General features: G+C 48.5%; 1 protein-coding gene and 1 long non-coding RNA gene across 4 annotated transcripts in view; one reads left to right on the top strand and one right to left on the bottom strand.

Annotated features, from left to right (window-relative positions):
- LOC147917591 (uncharacterized) overlaps positions 1–8,697 on the top strand; it is a 54,312-nt gene extending 45,615 nt beyond the window's left edge. The window contains exons 2-3 of the long non-coding RNA XR_015551548.1: positions 5,717–5,836; positions 8,569–8,697. This is a non-coding gene — a long non-coding RNA (uncharacterized LOC147917591). The remainder of the gene's footprint in view (positions 1–5,716; positions 5,837–8,568) is intronic.
- PAQR5 (progestin and adipoQ receptor family member 5) overlaps positions 1,895–21,492 on the bottom strand; it is a 79,828-nt gene continuing 60,230 nt past the window's right edge. For 2 of the 3 annotated variants that reach the window (XM_004421751.3, XM_087428613.1), the window contains exons 6-8: positions 14,332–14,428; positions 12,047–12,188; positions 5,825–8,778 (exon numbers count right to left, since the gene is read on the bottom strand). In XM_004421751.3, coding sequence (XP_004421808.1) covers positions 8,537–8,778; positions 12,047–12,188; positions 14,332–14,428 — 481 coding nt within the window. In that variant the 3' untranslated portion in view covers positions 5,825–8,536. Of the gene's footprint in view, positions 3,203–5,824; positions 8,779–12,046; positions 12,189–14,331; positions 14,429–21,492 lie in introns of those variants that run through there. The other variant, XM_087428612.1, reaches the window with a different exon arrangement.

The raw sequence follows: 21,492 nt of genomic DNA, 5'->3' as shown, positions 1-21,492 counted from the left end.
CATTTGTGCTTCCTTCTCTGTGAACTGTGTTCATATCCTTTGCTTCCTTGTTCTGTTGGGTTGTTAGTTTTTCTTATTGATTCGTAAAAGCTCTTGATATATTAAAGAAATTGGTCCTCATCCAAAATGTGAATTCAAATATTTTTATAGTTCATAATATGGTTTTTAATTTGTTTATGTTGTTTTGTGACAGCCTAGAAAAAATTTCGGGTAACCAAATTTATCAGTCTTTTCTGTTATGGCTTCTGTTTTGTGTCATACTAGAAGTGTTCCCCACTCTGAGATAGGAAAAAATATAAGATAAAAAAAAACTAATGCTTTATGGCTGTTTTTTATGTTTAAGTCATCAAACCTTTAGAACTTTATTTGCTGTCAAGTGAGAGGTTGGGATCTGTATCGTTTAGAAATTGGACTTGGCTGCTGGCTACTTACCTCTTAGTTGCTCTTCAGTCTGGCTTTGGCCTTAGTCTCTCCACTGGAATTCTTCTCACCAAGATCACCACCTTCTTGATGATAAATCTAATTGACCCTTCCCCACCCTTGTCTTACTTGACCTCTCAACAGCACTAAAAAATATTTCCCATTACTCTCTTCCTATACCTTTGTTTTTTCTCATAGCTCACTAGCCCGTTTCTCAGCCTCATTTGTGAGTTCTTTTTTCTCCCTTAAATGTTATGCCTTAGAGTTTTGACCTGGTCACTAGCTGGGCCCTCTCCTCAGACACTCCCAACCACTCCCATGGCTTCACATACCATTCACATTTGTACTTCTAAGCTCCAGACCCATATAACTAACTGCCTTCTGGATTCTCCACTTGGGTGTCCCACAGGCATCTCACACCTAAGACATCCTAATCTCTTCCCCAGACCTGCTCCCCCTCGGTGGATGGCATCACCATCAACCACCCACCCAAGTCAGAGGCTAAGGTACATTCTTTGACTTTCGCCTCTCCTGTTCCAACATTGAATCACCAAATCCTGACAGTTCTACCTACTAAATAGCCTTCAAACCTCTCCACTTCTCTCCATCCCCTTGGCCATTACCATGTCTCATCTGGATGACTGCAACAGTATTCTATCAGGCCTCCCTGCTGCTGCCCTCCAATCTAGGCCCCTCTTTGCAGCCAGCTCACCTCTGAATCCCAGATGGGATCTTGTCACTCCCCTGCTTGAAGCTCTGCAGTAGCTTCCCATTACTGGAGACCCTCAACAGGGCCTTGGGGCTCTCCGAACTCATCATCATTACCCCCGCACTCCTCCAGCCTTGTTGAACTTCAATGCCCTGAACACACTGGGCTCACACGACATTCCTTCTGCTGTCAAGTTCTCCTCCCTCCCTCCCTCTGACAATGCCTCTTTATCCTCAGTTCTCAGCAGATCTTCCGCCAACTACCCTGCCCTAGATACTGGACCCCTGCCCTGTATCCACGGTCCCCTGCACTCCCCCAGTCACTGCACCTGTTGATTTGCTTCAGTGCTCACATCCCAATTTGCAGTCACTCTTGGTTTATCCCCACAACCTCACTAGATGGCATTGTGGCATCCCCAGTGCCTAGCCATGGAGGCACTCCACGAATGTTTTGAAGGAATAAATGAACCTATCCCTTCACAGAACACCCCAGTCGAGGACCCAGTGACATTGCACCACCCCTAGCTTCTCTTCAGGCCGGTTTCCTCTTCCTCCCTCACTTCTATCTGTATTAAAGATACCTCTGGCTTATTTTCTTTAAAATGCCAATCCATTGTATCATTTCTCTGGGTGTGCCACAGGCACCTTACACCTAACACATCCTAATGTCTTCCCTTGAAGGGCTCCCCATAGCCAGTAAAAGATTTGCATTTTCCCCTAGAATTAGAATTAGAGATCCAGCTGAGGGTACAAGACAGGGAGGGAGTAGAACTGGGAGGCTTTTTTTAAAAGTCAGGTTTATTGAGGTATACAGTAAAATTTGCCCTTTTTAGTTGTGCCATCTTTGTATTTGACAAACATACACCATCCTGTAACCATCGCCACAATCAAATCTGTAATATTCCCATCACAACAAAACTTCCCTTGTGCTGCCCCTTTGTAATCCATCACCTTCCCCTCCCCCCAGCCCTTGGCAACCACTTTTCTGACTTCCTTCCTAGAGTTTTCTCTTTTCCAGAATGTCTCTTCTTTAACTCAGCATGATGCTTTTGAGATTCATCCATGTGTTGCATGTATCAGGAATTTGTCCCTTTTTTATTGCCGAGTAGTATTCCATTGTATGAATGCATGACAATTCATCCATTCACTAGCAGATGGACATTTAGGTTGTTTCCACTTTTTGGTGATTATGAATGAAACTAGCAGAATTATTTGAGTAAAGGTCTTTATGTAGACATGTGTTTTCATTTCTCTTGGATGGGGTTGCTGTTCTTGAGGTATGTGTAAATTTAACTTTACAAGAAATTGCCAAACTGGACTGAGAGGGTCTTTTGGGATATTCTGAGACCCAGTTTCCAATATGGGGGAGGGTTCCCCATACCAACAAACAATTCTCAGACACTAGCAGGATGTCCAAGAATTCAACTCAATTCTGACACTATGTACTCAGAGATTGCATCAGATCCCACAGGTTAAGGGTTCAGTCCTACAAGACTGCCCCTCCCCCACTTCAGACACCAGTCACAAGCCCAGGTTGTCACCTGTACTTCTGACTGGCTATAAATCAGAGGTTCCCATGACCCCCTCCTTGGGTTCTATTCATTTGCTAGAGTGGCTCACAGAACTCAGAGAAACATTTCACTTACTAGATCACCAGATAAGGATAAAACTCAGGAACAGGCAAATGGAAGAGATGCACAGGGCAAGTATGTGGGAAGGGGCGCAGAGCTTCCACGTCCTCTCCAGTCTTGCCACGTTCCCAGGACCTCCACGTGTTCACCAACCAGAAGCTCTATGAACCCTGTCCTTTTGGGTTTTCATGGAGGTTCTATTACGTAGGCAGGATTGATTAGATCATTGGCCATTGGTGATTGAACTCCATCTCCAGCCCAGAGGTCAGGGGGGTGGGACTGAGAGGTCCAACCCTCTAATCACATGGTTGGCTCCACAGGCAACCATGCAACAAGCATCCTTAGGTGCTTTCCACAAGTCACCTCATTCACGTAACAAAGACACCTTTATCACTCTCAACACTTAGGAAATTCCAAGGGTTCTGGGAGCTGTGAGCCAGGAACTGTGGACAAAGACCAAATATATATGAATCCTCTGAATGACCAAATATATATTTCTTATAAATCACTGTATTGCAGTGTCTTATGCAAATCACTGAAGACAGGCTGACACTATACAGGTTTAAAGCCATAAATTAATCCAGCTAGCCAGCTAAGCAAGTCCAGCTGTGGGAACCAATGGCCAGAACCTGCTGAAGCCCAGAGTGTTTGAGGGAAGTTGGTAAAAAGGAGACAGGACTACTGTGGGAGCCGGGACACACCCAACACACTCAACACACACAGTGAGAGAGTTCTGGCCCCGGCCCTGCTGCTCACTCAGTGGCCCTGGAAATGTTACAGCACAAAGGGCATGACCTGCTCACCGTGAGACAAAAGCCAATTGTCAAGAGACAAGATAGTGGCAGAGAAAGGGCATTTTATTACAGTTTGCTAGCAAGAGGGAAGATGGCTGACTAATGTCCAAAAGAACCATCTTGTTTTTTTGTGTGTGTGTGAGGAAGATGGGCCCTGAGCTAACATCTGCCAATCCTCCTCTTTTTGCTGAGGAAGACTGGCCCTGGGCTAACATCCATGCCCATCTTCCTCTACTTTATGTGGAATGCTGCCACAGCATGGCTTGACAAGCGGTGCGTCGGGGCGCACCCGGGATCTGAACCGGCAAGCCCCAGGCCGCCACAGCGCAGTGCGTGCACTTAACTGCTTGCGCCACCAGGCTGGGCCCCAAGAGAACCATCTTAAGGGGCACAAAGTCTTACAGCAGTTATATAGGCTGGTGGGTTATTGGGGAGGAGGTTAGGAATGTTGACCTTCTGGTCTTACAGACTGGGAGTGCCACACCAGATCCTTCAGTTTTCATTGACGATGGCTATCAGCATAGACTCTCTGGGGGTCATCACATTCCTAAGGAACTCAAAAGAACAAAGTTGTCATCTTATCGCAGCTGGGAGGTACATGCACAGGCAGGGGTTGTAAAATCTACAAAGCAGTTAGATCTTCTGGAGGCTGCATATCCAGCTGGGTTAGTTAGTCAGAGGTCATTCAGAGTTACAATAGGGTTTCTTTTCTACCATATGGCTTCCCTTATGTCAACCTTGTCTTGAGCCGGTATCATAATGGTTGGACTATATCAGTGCTTCTTAAACTCCTTTATATTAAAAATCACCCAGGGCTTTTGATAAAAATTCAAATCTCCAAGACTCCCCCCACCCCGGGTATTTTGCATCTGTTCATTTGGACATGAGAATGTGCATTTTACATGAAACACATTTTTGAAAGGCCGGATTAAATTATCTTTGAGGTCCCTTGTTCCATGCTCTGGAGGAGGCAAAAGTTAAGCTAGTTTTAGAAATCTGTTGCCTGGCACGAAGAGAATGGGCATGATAACTCTCTGTTTGTCTGAACTGCATTTGTGACAGAGTGAAACATTCATACAAATACCAAGGGGGAATAGGAAAGCCCCTTGGGCAATCTCCCAGGAAGAACATTCAGGAGACATTCCAGAATTCTTCAAAAGTCAAGTCATCCAGACGTCTTCTGGAGTTATACATTTCAGGAACGAGTGGCCTGGTTTCCATCCTTCCAACGGGAAAAGTGCCTACTGGCCTTGGGACCTTTGCTCTTACTGCTGCCTCGACCTGAAACACTCCCCCCACCACATGCTGGCACAGCTGGCTCCTTTCTACCCATCAAATCTCTCCTCAAATGTCCCCTTATCAGGGTGGCCATCCACTCTCACCTGCCCTACCCCCCCTCCCTATTCTTTCACCAGTCTTATTTTCTTTATAGCACTTACCACTCTCTGAATTTATCCATCTATCTTGTCTGACTGACCGATCAGAACACCAGCTCCATGAGGGAGGGACAGCGTGGCTTTTGTTCACTTCTGTATCCCCACTTCTGAGGACCGTGTTGGTTCTATATACACCAGGCACTAAATCAATATTCACTGAATGAATGAGGAATGCACATGTATACAGCAATGTCCCTCTCATGATGAATGAACATGTTTGCAGTGTGGCAGGTGAAACATAACCAAATCAAGTGGGAAACAGGACAACTTTATTATAATAAATAAATTTTATTTCTTTTTTCCTCCCCCACAGTTTAAGAAAACCAGACACTAGTGTAAGTTGGAAGAATATCTCTGAGTTTGGACATGGGTCTTTGTCTTTTCATCCATAATGGATTGTTGACTAGAAAATCAGAGGCTGGCAGTCAACTAATATGTTATAAAGTGTTGTTATACAGCGTTAATAGGTGCTTCAGATAAGAAGGGTACCATGGTCAAAACAAATTTGGGACACAGTAGATCCAAATGAAGGGTTTCTGCAACATATCTGACAACACCATTGTATTCCCCTCTGCCTTCCTCAGAACCTCTCCTATGAGCAGGATTCCACAGTAAACACTTGGACAGAGATTGCAGCAGACCAAATATTTAAATCACTTTGCACTGAAAAGGTTTCTAACCTTCCCACTTCTAATTCTAATCAACAATGACAAATTCATTTCTTTAGAAAGAAGATGGAGAGTTACTCTAAAAACTGAGCAATGGAAAATGAAACTCTACAGTGAGCGAAGGGGGATACAGTTGACTCATTCAAACCCATTCACGCTTTATCACAACATAATGTCTGGTAAGTTTAGAGTCGTGTTTCTCCAGCAAAGGGAGGGGGAAGAGGGACATCCCACTAGCAGTGTGCCTGCCCTCTACATAATCCCTTTTGAGACAGTGGCATGGTGAGCAAATTGCTACCAATGGGAGTATGGCACATCTCTAAAGTGTATTGAGACACCAAAAAAAATTTTTGTAGAACCGCTACCCTAAAAGGCATCTTCCCAGTGAGGTCTCCCACTGATGCACTGCCAACCTTTTTAATTTTCTGGGATGGCTGAGGCAAAACTACGCTCACGGTAGACTTAATACATAATGATAATTAATATATTTGAACCCATTCTCACTCCACATTAGAAGCTTCCAGTGTACTGCAAACTGTTATAAAGTTTTAATTTGTAACACTGTCCAAAAGTATACCATGGGACTAAGTTTACCAAACTTATAAAAACATCACGATAGGGCCAGCCCAGTGGCGTAGTGGTTAAGTTCACACTGTCCACTTTGGCAGTCCAGGGTTTGCAGGTTCAGATCCCGGGCGCGGACCTACACACTGCTCATCAAGCCATGCTGTTAGTGGCATCCCATATACAAAATGAAGGAAGATGGACACAGATGTTAGCTCAGGGCCGATCTTCCTCACCAAAAAAAAAAAAAAAAAAAAATTATGAAACACTTGGTCTTATTTTGCTGATTTCACATTTCATTTTCATCATTAAGTATGATGAAAAAGCAATATAACCAAAGATTAAATAATCTAAAAGTCCTTCAAATTAATCACCCATTATCTTTCAACTATTTCTGAGCTAAACGAACAACATTATTTTACTCGCCACGAACAAGAGAATTTACAAGCCTTCATGTCTTTGGCATTACTAGAACAGGGACTTTAAACTTTGTACCTTTTTGACCATAAAAAAGAAGTTACAGTAAGATGAACTGGAAGTCCATGGACCCTGCTGGAGTAAAATTCTACTAACGATGTCAGACTGTTGCCAGAAAAACATTTTGTCATGCAGCTTGCAATTAACGTACCAAAAATTTACCAGCCCATATAATTTTATCAGTCTACCTCCCCCAGAGGAAGTAAACAGATAATAAAACTAATGAAGTCATATTTCTTGACCACTCTCATCCAATATAAACTGTTACTTGTCCTCAGAGGATTGGATGATGAGCTATTTACAAGGCCATTCAAATGTCAGGGCCAGTTAACCATAAAGTCAGTATTCTAAGATATGGGAGTGTTCCTGAGTCAGCAAAGAGGAGCCTGCATTGTGATGGATGGCCCCCTAAGTCATTAGCAAGTGCAGATCAGGGGTTGATGCCTCTGTTAAAAATTGCTTTGCATCAGCATTTCTGTACTCCCTGAAAACACAATGAAATACTGAACTTTAATTAGTAATGCAACAGATGAGAAAATGCTCAGTGTTTTAATACTATGCAGAGTAGAAACCAGGGAACACATCCTTAGGTGGTGAGTTGCTGATAATTAGATCAATCAAAACAAAGCTGAGAGGCCCAGAGTCTTCTGGAATTCATGACACCAGCATTTCTTCAAGTTTGGCCCATGGCCCTTCTGCATTAGAATTGCCTGGGGACTTGCTCCAGTGCAAATCTCCTCTAGGAAACCTACATTTTAAACCAGTAAAGCAAAATCTCCTGGTCTGCCCCAGGAATCTGCATTTGTCATAGGCTCACCACGTGTGTCTGATTCACTGTAAAGCTTGAGAATCACGACATTTGACCAACACTTTGGCATGGTCTTTAGCATCCTCTGCACATGAACACTACATTTTGCAGCATATTTGAAATGCTAAAGCAACATCAAATGTATGGCATTCCCAAATATAGCGTACCCCAAATACAGGTGACAGACGAGCACAACCAACTGGGATTAACTCAGCCAACTCCCACAGTGTAACACCTTTTACCTACACTGCATAATACTTTGCAGCATCTAACTGGCAACAAGAAAACAGAGCAAAACAGAACTTATGACAGCCACCCATAGGCTGTGGGCTTTTAAGAAAATCCAAATCTACAATGACATGGGAAATTACACTTTGAAGCACAATGGACTTGTAGGAAAAGAGGACTCTCTTTCTATTCATTCTCTTCACTAGGTGAGGAAAGGAAGAAGACCCCTCCCCAAACCAGGTCTCCTCTTTCTGGAATGCCTTCCCAGTCCCCAGGGCTCCCACAGACCCAACTTCTTCTTTCTCAGGTCCCCCCACTGACCTTTCCAGCTCATACTCCTCCCACTTCAGGAGCTCTTCAGAGAGACTTTGCAACATGAAACTCATCAAATGAAGCAAGTTCCATTTTCAAAGAGCAATACTACAACCATATTCATAAAGCTTAATCCAACTGTTTAATAGTAAAGCTAAAACGCTAGTGTGCTTAATCCAACTGTTTAAATAGAATAGAAAAATCTATTTTAAATAAATCTAAAACTTAATGAAATATTAATAATTTGCCTGAACGAGGACTTAATTGAACCCATGTTCCTCTCTGAAAATCACACATACAGAATCAGTGCAAATCTAGAGAAATTTCCCCAGTTAAATACCTTATTGACATGAACCCACTCAAAAATGCCAAGACGCCAATCATTATGAATGTTTTAGGCCATTGCAAATAGGTACCATGCCACCAGCTTAGGTGGTTCAGACGTTGTAGCTTAATGTTGACATCTGGCACAAAAAGCTTATGATCTGAATCATGTTTCTTTTTTACGTAATTCTGGCTCAGGAATCCGATACAGAGCAGCTGAGAAATAAATTATGTTGCTGAGGCTGAAGACAAGGCACAGAAGTATGGCTCCAGCTATCTGAGGGAAAGACAGGGGCCTGGAGTTGGCCAGGAGCCATTCCTTCCTCAGAGTCTTGTCCAGAAGTATGGCTTCCATCTGCACGTGTGTGGCCAGGATCACACACACATGGAACAGCTGGTGACTGTGACCTATGGCAAACACACAAAAGGCCACTGAGCTCAGCAATAAAAAGGAATGGACTATTGATACATGCCATGGCATGCATGCTAAAAACATTATGCTGAGTGATAGAGGCCAGACACAAGAGACCATATATTGTATGATTCCATTGACATCAAATGTCCAGAAAAGGCAAATCCATAGAGACAGAAAGCAGATTAGTGGTTGCCTCGGGCAGGAGGTGGGAATGGGGATTAACATTCATGGGCATAAGGGATCTGACTGGCTGATGAAAATGTTCTAAAACTCATTTGTAGTGATGGCTGTACAATGTGGTAAATTTATTAACAATACTATTGAATTGTATACTTGAAATTAGGGAATTATGTGATATGTAAAATATGCTTCAATAAATTTATTTTTAAAATGTAATGTGAGAAAAATACAAAGGCTATCAGAGCAAACCAAATCCATTTTTGAAACAACTTGTCCACCAGTCCTGTTTTTCACATGAAAAAGTTGGGCCTCATGTTCTGGCAAAGGTCATCTCTTGAGAGGCAGGCTCATCCGCTCAGATTCTGACTTCAGTGCCAAAGGAGAAGCCAGCTACATTTTCTGTTGGCCACTTACAAGGTGGTCCTCTCCCTCCTAGTGGTCAATCCCAGAGATGACCAGGAGCTCTTCCTCCCCCATGACCTGCAGGACCCCAGCTCACCTGGTATGCCTCCACAGAGGGTGGGAGCCCAGAAGTGGGTGGTGGGAGTGGGCAGGGACATGCGGATTTGGTGGTTGGTGACAAAAGAAGTCCGTTGCCCAGGGCTGGGGACTGCTTTGGGGGACAACCCTCAAAAACCAGGAGTGAGATGAGAAGACCACATGGGTCATGGGCTGAATTGTGTCTCCCTCTCCGAAATTCATATGTTGTTGAAGTCCTAACCCCCAGGACCTCAGAATGTGACCATGTTTGGAGAGAGGGTCTTGACGAGACAAGTTAATATGAGGTCACTAGGGTGGGGCCCACTATGATTGGTGTCCTTATAAAAAGAGGAGATTAGACACTGACATGCAGGTACACAGAGGGAAGACCATGTGAAGAGAGATGGAAAAGAGGGCCATCTGCCAGCCAAGGAGAGAAGACTCAGAAGAAACCAACCCTGCTGACATCTTGATCTCAGACTTTCTAACCTCCAAAATTGTGAGAAAATAAATTTCTGTTGTTTAAGCCACTCAGTCTGTGGTTCTTTGTTGTGGCAGCCCCAGCAAACTAATACAACATGAGAGTTAAATATGGATACTCTTTCAGTACAAAAAAAAAAAAAAGAGTTTGGAGTCATACCCCCAGGACTTGTCCCAGAGTAAGTATTTAACAAATATGTCCCAGGAAGGAACCAGCCTGGTCACCTGCACTACTCAACAGGAGCAGAGTTAGGAATAAACATGCAGGAGAGTTGAGCCTTCTCAAGTGGGTGGCTGATGAGATCCTACAGCAGGGAGCCGCCCGCCAGTGCCCCAGTCTCCGTCCCCCAGGAAGGTGTGCCTGGAGGTGCCACCCCTGCCTCACTCAAGCTACACTAATGGGCTGTGTATGACTTCCAAATCTGTGTCTGATGCAGCACAGTGGTTCCTTATCCAGCAGAGAGCTGTGCTCTCCAAGGGCACAGGGCCAAGCAGAGAGAAGTGACAGCTGGGCTCACCAACTGAGGCTCAAACCTGTCTCCATTAGGGGATGAGGTAAGATGGGAAGAGCCATGAGCAGTGGACGCATCTGAAATGTGACTGAGGCAGGAAGAGTGATTTCATCAATCCTGCCTGACAGGAACAGGGAGGAGCTTCCTGTGGGCCAAGGCTAACCATGCAGGTCCTGGCCCTTCCCACATGGGCTAGGGCTCTGGGGCTGGCTCTGGAGAGAGAGCCCCACATCCGGAGACTCTGTTATTTAAGGACAGAGAACTTTCCAAACCCTTTGTGAACATAAAGATCTGTCATTAACTGCTGTCTGGCAAATTCCCCCCATAGGAGTGTTTTTCTGCTCTGTACCCCTAGGCCCAAGAGGATGGGATAGAGGCGAATGAATAAAATGTTATTAAGAAGCCAGGGAGTTGGCAAAATAAGGTCCAGGGCCATTTTCCCTGCAGCCCCAAGACTTCATGCACAGCCACCCCTACTTCATCCAGGTGGGGCTGGGGAGGTGGACACGGTTGGTGAGTTCCTGTAGGCAGGTGCCAATTCCCTGACCTCTCATCTCCCTCCTTTTTTGAAATCTGCCCTCTAAGCATTTTACTAGCTGTAATCCCTTCTGGCAGGAGCAAATAAGTAAGGGAGACAATACTCTAATCAGAGCGAACAAAGCAGATCTGGCCACACGTCTTAGGTGGGAGGAGGTGGAAAACTGTGGACGAAATGGGCTTCGGAGGAACCAAGGTTCCTGCCCACCATGTGGGGACAAGGACTGACCCGTGGACCCCCATGATAGCTTATCTAAGGAGCTCTCATCAGCCTCACCAGACATGATGCAAGGGGACCCTCTTCCAGCCAGTCCCAGAGCCAGCGTGGAGGAGACATTCTGCAGCACCCGCCCCACTTTCCTCGACAGAGAGGGAGGGAACTTCCCAGCAGGTGTAAACGCCTGTGGCTCTGACACCTCCTCTCCTCTGAGCCACTTCTCTAACTGTAGTGAGCTCCGGCTCACCTGGAGAATCACACGGCCTCTGAGTGAGTGCTGGGCCCTACCCACCAAGTTTCTGGTTCAGGACGTCTGGGGTGGGGCCCGAGAATCTGCACCTTCCCGGATGATGCTGGTACTGCTGGTCCGGGGACCATACCTGAGCACCACTTCTCTACCATGATTCCCTGCCCCATCGCATCCACCTGAGCAAGACAAAGACAGACAAGTTCCCCTCCTCTACACAGCCCCCTGCCATCTGGTAGCCTCATCTGCACCCTGTCTTTCCTCTTCCTCTTCCAGGGCTGCCCTCAATGTTCATCCAATAATGGGATTTGACATTCTAGATAATAATGGGACTCCCCTAACCCCATACCCCGTAGGAATGCTCTAGAATCCCACACCTACCTGCTCTACATCCTCCCCCACCTACCTGACAATTCACTAGCTACGTACATCCTGGCCTCTGTCAACTCACAATTTCACTCCCCTTGGCCTGTGCCTGGAGAACTTCCTAAAGAATTGCTTCTCCCCCTGCCCCTGCCTCCCTTTAGCAACTGCATGCACTGGTGTCAGGGACGGAACCCTCCGCAGGCAGGAGGGAGGGCAGGGCAGCAGGGCCTCCGCAGACTCACCGACGTAGTCGAAGCGTCCGGGGGCCAGGCGCTCCGGGAGGTGCGCAGAGTAGAAGAAAGAGGCCAGGAGGGTTATGGCCGTGTGCTTCTGGTGGTACAAGGTCGCTGCATTCTGTGCGCTCTCCCCCGGGAACAGGAATAGCTGCGGGTATTTAAAGAAACATCAGGTCTTGAGGAGGAGCCTCTTCCTTCTCATCACCGGCAGATATCTCTGCACAGGCGTGCGGCCTCCGCAGGCCAGGCCCTCACCTCCTCAGACCTGAAGCTAGAAAACAGAACTCTCAGGAACTGTGTGAGCAGAATTTCTATTCTGAGTGGGATCAACTGAGACCCAAGGCAACTGTATTTTAATCCTCCACACGCTAATGAGAGTCTTTGGGTTATTTAATTACAAAAGAGACAGAAAGAAAGAAAGGAAAACAAAAGAAGAGAAGAGGAAAGAAAAACCCTATTAGATATATTGCTATGCTTTCTTCTGGGAGTAACTATGAGTTTAGTAAAAAGTGGTCTATTCTGGGCCAGCCTCGTGGCTTAGCGGTTAAGTGCCTGCGCTCCGCTACTGGCAGCCTGGGTTCCATCCCGGACGTGCACCGATGCACCGCTTCTCCGGTCATGCTGAGGCCGCGTCCCACATACAGCAACTAGAAGGATGTGCAACTATGACATACAACTATCTACTGGGGCTTTGGGGAAAAAAAAAAAGGAGGAGGATTGGCAATAGATGTTAGCTCAGAGCCGGTCTTCCTCAGCAAAAAGGGGAGGATTAGCACGGATGTTAGCTCAGGGCTGATCTTCCTCACAAAAAAAAAAAAAAGGTCAAAAAAGTGGTCTATTCACACTTGAACTCACTTCTAACCAGCACATCCACTGAACTGATGCTCCTAATAAAGGCTTTAAGGCCTAGAAATCCCTGGAAGGCCTTCAGAGTCATCGAAAAGTATTAATTACAGCCATTATACTGTTTTGGAGTTCAGTATAGTTTTCGTATTATTGTTGTAAATAACACCAGCAGCCACCACTTACCAAGGGCACTAGGCCAGGTCTTTATTGCATCATTTGTCGGAGCCTCAACAACTGTCATAAGGCAGACTCTACTGCCCCCATTTTGCAGATGAGGAAGCTGGGCAGGATGGTGAATGCAAACCACTAATTAGTAGTGAAGTCAGGATCTGGATCCCAGCAGGCTGATTCCAGAACCTGTGTGCTCATCAACATCTCCATTTAGGATAAGACCGCCCCGCCCCCTGGCACTGCCCAATGGCTGATGCAGCCAGGCATCAGGAGCACACAGCACTCGTAATAATGCAGAATCTGTGCTGCATGATTTGGTAGCACATCGGACCGGCTTATTCTCTCTGTTCTGGTTTCCTGTGCGTGGTCTGTGTCCTTGAGGAAGGAGTCGGGGAAGACCCATCTCTGGGTCTCCCCCAGGACCACATAGGTGGAGCACAGAGCACGTGCTCAATGCCCCAGCTGGTGGAGCCATGTGCCAGGCATTGATCTGTTGATTTCATTAATCCCCTTTACCCCCCTGTGAAGGAGGTTATGTTAGCCTCATTTACAGATGAGGAAACTGAGGCTCAGAGAAGTTATATGCATTGCCTAAGGTCACATAGCCAGTGAGCAGTGGGACTGGGATTTGAACTCAGGTCCATCTGATTTGAGAGTACATGGACTTTCCCCCTTCCTGTCTTCTCATCTACACCCTCTTCCTTTGTGTTCTCCATCTAACTCCAATCTCTCCTTTAAGACCGTCATTCATGCTTTTTCCTTCACTACTAATAATCCGTTAATTGATGATAATATATAATAATGCATTTATTGGACTCTCGGCACCAGCCAGCACTTTACATGTTATCTCAGGTAATCCTCCCCACAACCTGATGAAAGGAGGTGTTATTACCATGCCCATTTTACAGATGAGAGAAAGCAAAGCATAGAGATGGTAGATAACTTGCCCAAAGGCTTGCAGCAAGTAAGTATTAGAGATTTGCCTCCAGAGCCAGCTCTCCTGGTCACTCTACTAAACCCCAGGCTGCTTCCCTGCAGCCCTCCCTGATTGCTCCTGAGCCCCCAGTCAGTGCTGGCCACTGGAGCATCTCCTACGGTTTGTCAGGACCTCTGTGTTCATGCCGTCTCCTCACTACTCTGCGAGTGCCAGTAAGGGAGCACGTGGTCTCAACTCCCACGTGTCCTACAGTGACCAGCGTGGTGCTGACCCCCAGGAGCTCAGGAAACAAATGATTCCCTGACGTTGCCAACAAGCAGAGGAACCGGGCCCTTACCCTGTAGAAGATGGGGACGGAGTCCCAGATATAGGGATAGGCAAAGGCGAGGACGCGAAGCATCTTATAGAGCCTGGGCTTCTGGACTTCAAGAAACCTGAATTGGGGAAGGGAGGAGGGAGAGATGGGAATGAAAAGAGTTTCAGTAAATCACACGCGCACACACACAGACACACACACACTAAAAATAGCCCAGAGCAAGCAGTCAGCAGGAGGCAAGCGTTGCTGCACAACCTCCTCCTGTGGCAGCAGCTTCTCCACCAGCCTTTTCCATTTCTGCCACCCCAATGGCAGGGAGCCAACCCCAGACGTGAAAAGATCTCAGGGGAAACCATCTCCTGGCACCGCACCATGATGAGCAGAGGTTTCCATATGAGGCCAGGAGGAGCATGGGCCGAAGAAGCCCTTCAAGGGCCCACTTATCCAACTGCCCAAGAGCCTTTGGAGTCCAGGAGCCACCAGGACAGGGGACGTGTGGGGCACAGGCGGCCGCAGGGGCACAGGCTCCTGGGCGAGCGCATCTGTAAAGGTTGAGATGTCTTAGTAGTCAGAGCCGCCTGGGTGATCACTGTGCAGAAGGCCTGGGTTCACTCAGGTGTTTAATCACTTTGAGAGCTCTCCAGAATATTTAATACCACACACAGGGATACTGCCCCAGGGAAACTGACTAAACGTGGTCTTTGCTTCTTTCCTCCATCACCACCCCCAGCTGCCTCCAACCCAAAGATAGATGAAGCCAACATCAAAACGAGTGGTCTGACTGTCAAAGTCAGGCAGGTCGTCCGGGACAGAACATGATGGGGCCTCAGCTGGGCTGGGCCCAGCATGGGGAGGCAGCAGCAGCTGAGGGTATGGGGAGCGGGGCAGCACCGATGGCAGGGAGGACACGGGAGGGGCAGGGAGAATCTCCACACCAAACCACAGCCCTGAACTGGGGCCCAGGTGAGGGAGTGCTGATGCCCAGGCTGGTCCGCCAAGGTCAGGTGCAGGGCAGGTACCCACTTCAATATCGCAGAGTGTTGTGAAGGGCTGGGTCCCCCCTTGGTGCTCACAGGCTGCAGGGCAAGGCCAGAGGCCCCCGCATGGGGGCGTTGCAGAGCCGGGGTGCTGAGGCTGCTGGGATGGATGCTCTAATGTGGTCTGGAGGACAATGGAGGCACTCAGCCCTCAGTCTTCCCCACAGTTGTCCTTCATCACGCTCTCTGGAAGGGACAGTTCTGTGTCCCATTGCTGCTCCCCACCTCTGCTTCCCAGACCCCCTGTCCCAGCCCGCAGACCTCCTCTCTCTACCCACAACATGGTCTGCTGCCCCCCAGCCCAGGCCCATTTCCCCTGGCAAGGCTGTCCAGTGTAGTCAGCTGACTACACACCCCACTGCTGCCCGTATTCTTGGGCATGCGACATGGCAGAGACTCCCACATCCGCCTCCCAGGCAGTTGGGGAGCCCTCCTCAAGGGCAGGAGTTAGGTCTGCTCAGGTCTGGATCCCCCACACCCAGCTCAGAAGCGTCCTCTGGCAGGTGTGTTCTGCCTAGTCCTCAGGGCAGCCGAGCATGGGGATCTCTGTTCCGGGGTAAGAGGTGGCCATTGTGGGCCCCGAGAAGCCTCCTGGCCACCAAGACAAGCCCCCACTTCACTCAAGTTCACCAGCATGTCTCTCCTTCTTTCCTGACCCTGCCTGTAAATCAGAGAAGCACACGGCGGGCATCGGGTAGAGAAGGAAGAAAAGCTCAAGGAGGAGAAAGAGAAATAAGGGACCTCAAATCATCACCCCCCCAAACAAGAACCGCAGCCTTGGAGAAAACCACAACCCCCAGGCCAGGTGCAGTGTCCAGTGCCTTGATTTTGCATGCAGTGTTTGACCTGGACACTCTGGGTTCGAATCCTTTCTCTGCCCTTCGTGATCATGTGACCCCAGCAGGTTACATAAACTCTGTGCTCCTCAGACTCCTGGGGTGTAACACAGGGACAACAACCATCGCCCCTCACAGGCTTGTTGCAGGGATTTGATGAAATGATACAAGGTGCTTACAACTGTGCAGCACAGAGCAACACTCACTAAATGGCAGCTTTTAAAAAACTGTGTGTTGTGGGGATCTGTTCTCTCCCCCTCCCCATCTTGTAGCTATGTGGTACCAGAAAATAGGAATAGGAGGGTACAGACGGTTCCAGGGGACCTGTCTAATAAGAGGCAAAGCTGGGATTGAAACCCAGGGCTGTCTGGCTCCCAAGGTTCACACCCCCACCACTGCGTGGCCTCAGATCACTACCCAGCCTCTGTCCTTACCTGCACCCTCTCTGCCCCAGGCGGGAAACAGAACCCCAAGAACAGGCCCGTCTCAACAGCCTTCTCAGTCTCCCCTGGCAGACCCTGTCCAACACGGGAAGCCCGCTCCCTCCTTCCCCGGTCGCTGCCACCGCCTACCACTTCTGGGCTAATAGATGCTCGCTGTTAAAGCGTGCCCTTGCTGCGGCCACTTACACAGGAAGAAAGCCGGCTCTGGCTGGCGAGGGCCATCCCCCAAAGCATGGACCTCCTGCGACTTGAGACAACATTTCCCCCGGCCTGATAAAGCGCTTCCCCAGGGGCAAACGAACCAGCCTCTCCAGCTGCCAAGCCGAGTCTACAGGGGAAAAAAGGAGAAAAAGCAGAAGAGAAAAGAGATAGCAACAGAGAATTAAAGGCAGAAGGGCCCGCAGCCACATAGAGGAGCCTCCCACTACCAAGGTGCAATTCCAGATCAGGCCACACGGTGTCGCCACAGCCAGAGATTACGAGCTGGAGGGGCGAGAGTCACAGAATCCTCCACAGCACCCCACGCCTAAAAGTCTCCAAGCCTGGGATGGCAGTCCCTGCCCCCAGGGTTGAGGGGCCAGTTTACAGGGAGTCAGGCCTCCTCTGCCTAGAACCAGGGTGGCAGGAAAGACTGGATTTTGGGACAAGCTTCCATCAAGAGAGGGTTGATGGAATACCAGTCTATTCTAAAACCTGATAAATCTTACTGCAACAAAGCTGGAAGGATTTGCAAGTGAATTCTGGAACTAGTGCTTGAAACTAGCAGGCCTTTGGAAACATCATTCTATTGCAGAGGTCTGTGTGTGAGGGGGGTGGTTATGGCTATTTTGTTGTATGGGTGACATGGCAGGAAGATGGACATTTCCGTATGCTGGCCCTGACCCTAGCGGTACTTTGTCATCTGGCTGAGCCCTCTGACCTCCAGATGTGTCTGAGAACCAGTGTCTGCTGAGCCTCCTGTCTCCAAACCCCCTTCCAGGCTGCTCCATGCCGCTCTGGCTCTCAGGGAGCAGTTCACTTTCCACCAGGGATGAGAATTCATCTCTCTCCCTCAGCACCAACCAAAAGGCATTTCACTGAGTAAATATTTGTCAAAAAAACAACGGTTGGATGCTTTGGATGGATGAACAAGAAAGTACCTACAGTGACTTGTGATGTGCAGCAAACACTATGTAACTAACGTTCCTGGCGAGCGAGGACGCCTTCCTGGGCGTGTGGGTGCTCGGCAGGCATGGCAGGCCAGGTCTTCATCACCCCCACCTGCTCCTAGAGCCACAGAGGTCACACATTCTCTCAGTTCCCCTCTCAAATGCTCTAGACAAGAAAGCAGTTTTCTGGAACATGTTCACTTGAACTAAATTCCATGATACTAAGGACTAAAACTCAGTTAAGGGAGTCCATGGTTCTCTATGTGGAGATTTACCTTAAGGACATGAGATGTAATGTAATGAGTGCCATTTAGACCATGATGTTCCGGTAAGCACGTCAATAACTAAAAACTACTACTGAGGTTCATGGTCTCCTTCTGGGCTCAGGGAAGGAGAAGGTGGTTCTCTCTTGGCCATACCACGGACTGACGGAGCGGGAGGGAGACGCAGGGGTGGGCGTGGGGGAGGAAGGAGGCAAGAAGAGGAATCTTGGAAAAGACACGGAAGCACTGGCACTGTAGAATGCCCCAACCAGAAGGAACCCAGAAGACCTCTTCTCAGATGCCCTTGCTTAAGGAGTGGACACCGAAGCCCAGAGGGGGCTGAGACTGGCCCGAGGCCACACAGCAAGTCTGTGAAATCCAGGCCTCCAGATGGCCCTTGCCCTCCTCTCCACCTGCTTCTCCTGAAGTTAATCAGGGCCCGAGTCTCTCCCTGCACATGAGTCATCCTTCTCCCTCCTCAGAGACTGAACACGGAGGCAGGAGACGCAAACAAACAGGACAGGCCTTGCAAGAGCAGGGACGCCACCAGCGTGGAAAGAGGCCCCGTGAGAAGGAAAGCAGACAGGCCCCAGGAATGGGACATCCCACTCTCCCTCTGGCTCCGAGAACATGGCGTTCGCCCCCTTTCGCCCTTTCTGTTCCAGCACTGCCTCCCCCTGCCGCACTTCAGCGGCTGCTAACATGCCTGGAAGCCCCTCAAGTCCACGGAATTGTCTTCCCAGGAAGATTACTGTCCTTCCTGAGACAGGGCCAGTCCTCAGTGGGCACAGGCGGTCCCGCCTTTGGGGCCCCTCTCTAGGCACTTGCAGCCTTGCCGGCTCTGGCAGCTCAGAAGCTCCTTGCTGTCTCCCAATGCGGTCCCATCCTCTCCGGCCCCTTCACCCTTGACCGGGCTGTTCGCTCTGCCCACAAGGCCCTTCCCTCCTCTCCAGCTAAAGTATTCAACCTCCCTCAATACTCCCTAATGCCACTTCTCAGCACCCTGTGTATCCAAGCAGGTGTCATATTGTATTGCCATTATTTGTTAATGTTACATTCTGTAACGCTACACACACTCTGAGGGCCATTTCTCCCGGCCTTTAGAGGAAACGATGACTCCATCTGGGCTTTTTGGGGGTCTGCAGTCTGCCTCTCTGACTGCACTCTGAGGGCAAGGACTGTGCCTCACTCCTCCTGGTGTTCCCAGATCTTAACATGATGCCTAGAGCGTGGTAGGCATTTAAGCAAAGTTGAGCGGTTGGTTGGATGGACAGATGGATGGTTGGGTAGGTGGATGGATAAATGGATGGGTGGTGATGGATGAATAAATGGATGGATAGATATTTGGGTAGGTGAATGGATGGATGGACGGATAGACGGACGGACGGATGGATGGATTGGTGAGTGGGTGGGTGGATGGGTGGATGGATGGATGGGTCGAGGGATGGATGGAGAGATGGATGGATGGATGGGTGGATGGATGGATGTGGAATAGCCACAGATGTGTCCTATAAATAAACAGAAATAATCCATTTCATTGATAAAAGAGAGGCCCCCAGACATGGGCATTTAAGAGATTCCTGGCCGACCTGCCCTGCCATACAAGTTTGTCCAAAGGTAACAGGCATGCCATATCCAAAGACCCATCCATTGTATCTGAACAATCAGGGAGGACACCTGGCTAGAAGAAAACAATCTACCCTGGTGGCTTAGAGGTGATTCACGAAGCTTAAAAAAAAAAGAGGCAGCAAATGTTCCAAGAATTTGTACCAGGAGCTCATGATGAAGCAATCCTAGATCATGAACTCTGGGACCTTTTCTTCCACACCCATGAAGACTTCCCTGGCCCTCAGCCCACAGTGCTCACCTTCCTCTGATCTTAACTTCCAAATATCAGAGCTACACGGCCCTGCAGGAGCTAACCATACAGGACAATGACTGTCCAAGGACCAGATCCAGGTGTGTCACAGAGGACCAGGCCCCTCTGTGAGCCCACACATCCAAGCACTGTGCCCGCGGGGCATGCATCATCTCTCTAGGGCTGTTTTTTAGCATCATTGTTACTTTCCTATGTGTGTTATGCCTTGTCTCACCCAAGCAGAGACCCCATCTCTTCCCCTCCCCATCCTCTGTGCAGCCCTCACAGCTCTGGCCTGGCACGGAGGCTGCGCTTCAGAAAGAGCTTTTAATCACCAGAGTCCTTGAGGAAATGGGGAGATCTGATTCTGTTTTCTACCCCTCTGGGCAGACCCTATCTCCTCACAGCTTTAGGGGAGCTCTGTGATGTCCAGGAAGAGAGAAGAGAGAGTTTACCCCCCATTCCCACCCCCAGGCCTTTCCATGGGATGAAGCAGCACAAAACCAAGAGTTGAGACTGTGCCCAGAAATGAGACTCACTCCCACGCAAAGCAACTCCACGCTTCCAACCTGTCTCCAGACAGATAAGTGGAGGGCAAGCTGGGGCAGGTGTTCCTGATGCTGTTTAAGAATCTATTTTTTTTATTTCTAAAGAAAACCAGTTTGTCAAGTTTGTGAAACTTGCCTATCTCTTGATCCCACAAAACCTAAGTGTTACCCAAAGAAAGCTGGACCCAAAATCACTGCAGAGAAGTTACAGAAGCATACCTCTCCCTCTCCTGGGAAGGGGAGGCTGGACGGCTGCAGGTAATAATAATTCTTCGAGGCCTGCTGCTGTCTAATAGGGAGACGGCAAACTGGCTCACAGGAATTGCAGGCGGGGGGATGGAAGGTCAGGTGTGACCTGCCAGGCTGCCTTGGTGCTTTTCCTAACCCACTGAAGGCCCCAGCCCAGGACGCACCCAGCGTCCTGGCACCATCTAGACCGGGCTGTCGCCCTGACACCACCATGTGAGAGGTTTCCTAAGTAATTTAGGGAACTGGAGCGTTTGGGCAGTTCACTTTTACAAAGAGCTGATTAAACCAGAGTAGTTATCCTTAAAACAATGTCTCTTGCACCAACACTCCAATGAGCTTTCTTGAGTGAAAAGGAAAAAAAAAATGGAGTTAGAGCCAGTGTGACTCATGGCCATGGGGCTTCCCCTGGGGATGTGTCAGACATCTGAATATCCTCTGTCACTCATCACATACATCTAGAGGCGGGCCCACTCAGTCACTGGAGCAGACTGCTCACTTATGGGGCACCTGCTCAGGGCCAGCTACGTGCCAGGTGTTCTGTGTACGTTACCTGTAATCCTCACATCCATCTCACAAGGTAGATGTGTTGGACCCATTTTATACATAAGCAAACTGAGGTTCAAGGAGGATAAGTGACTTGTCCAGCAACAGGACCAGCTACATAATTTGTAGGGCCCAGTGCAAAATGAAAGTATGGGACCCCCTTGTTCAAAAATCATTAAGAATTTCAAGACAGCAACAGCAGAGCATTAAACCAAGTGTGCAGCCCTCCTGATGGCAGGGCCCCGAGCGACTGCAGA

This window comes from Ceratotherium simum, chromosome 3 (assembly GCF_057802395.1).
Source record: "Ceratotherium simum simum isolate JZ-2026a chromosome 3, ASM5780239v1, whole genome shotgun sequence".
NCBI classification, from domain to species: Eukaryota; Metazoa; Chordata; class Mammalia; order Perissodactyla; family Rhinocerotidae; genus Ceratotherium; species Ceratotherium simum.
This window is presented reverse-complemented; position numbering and strand designations above follow the sequence as displayed.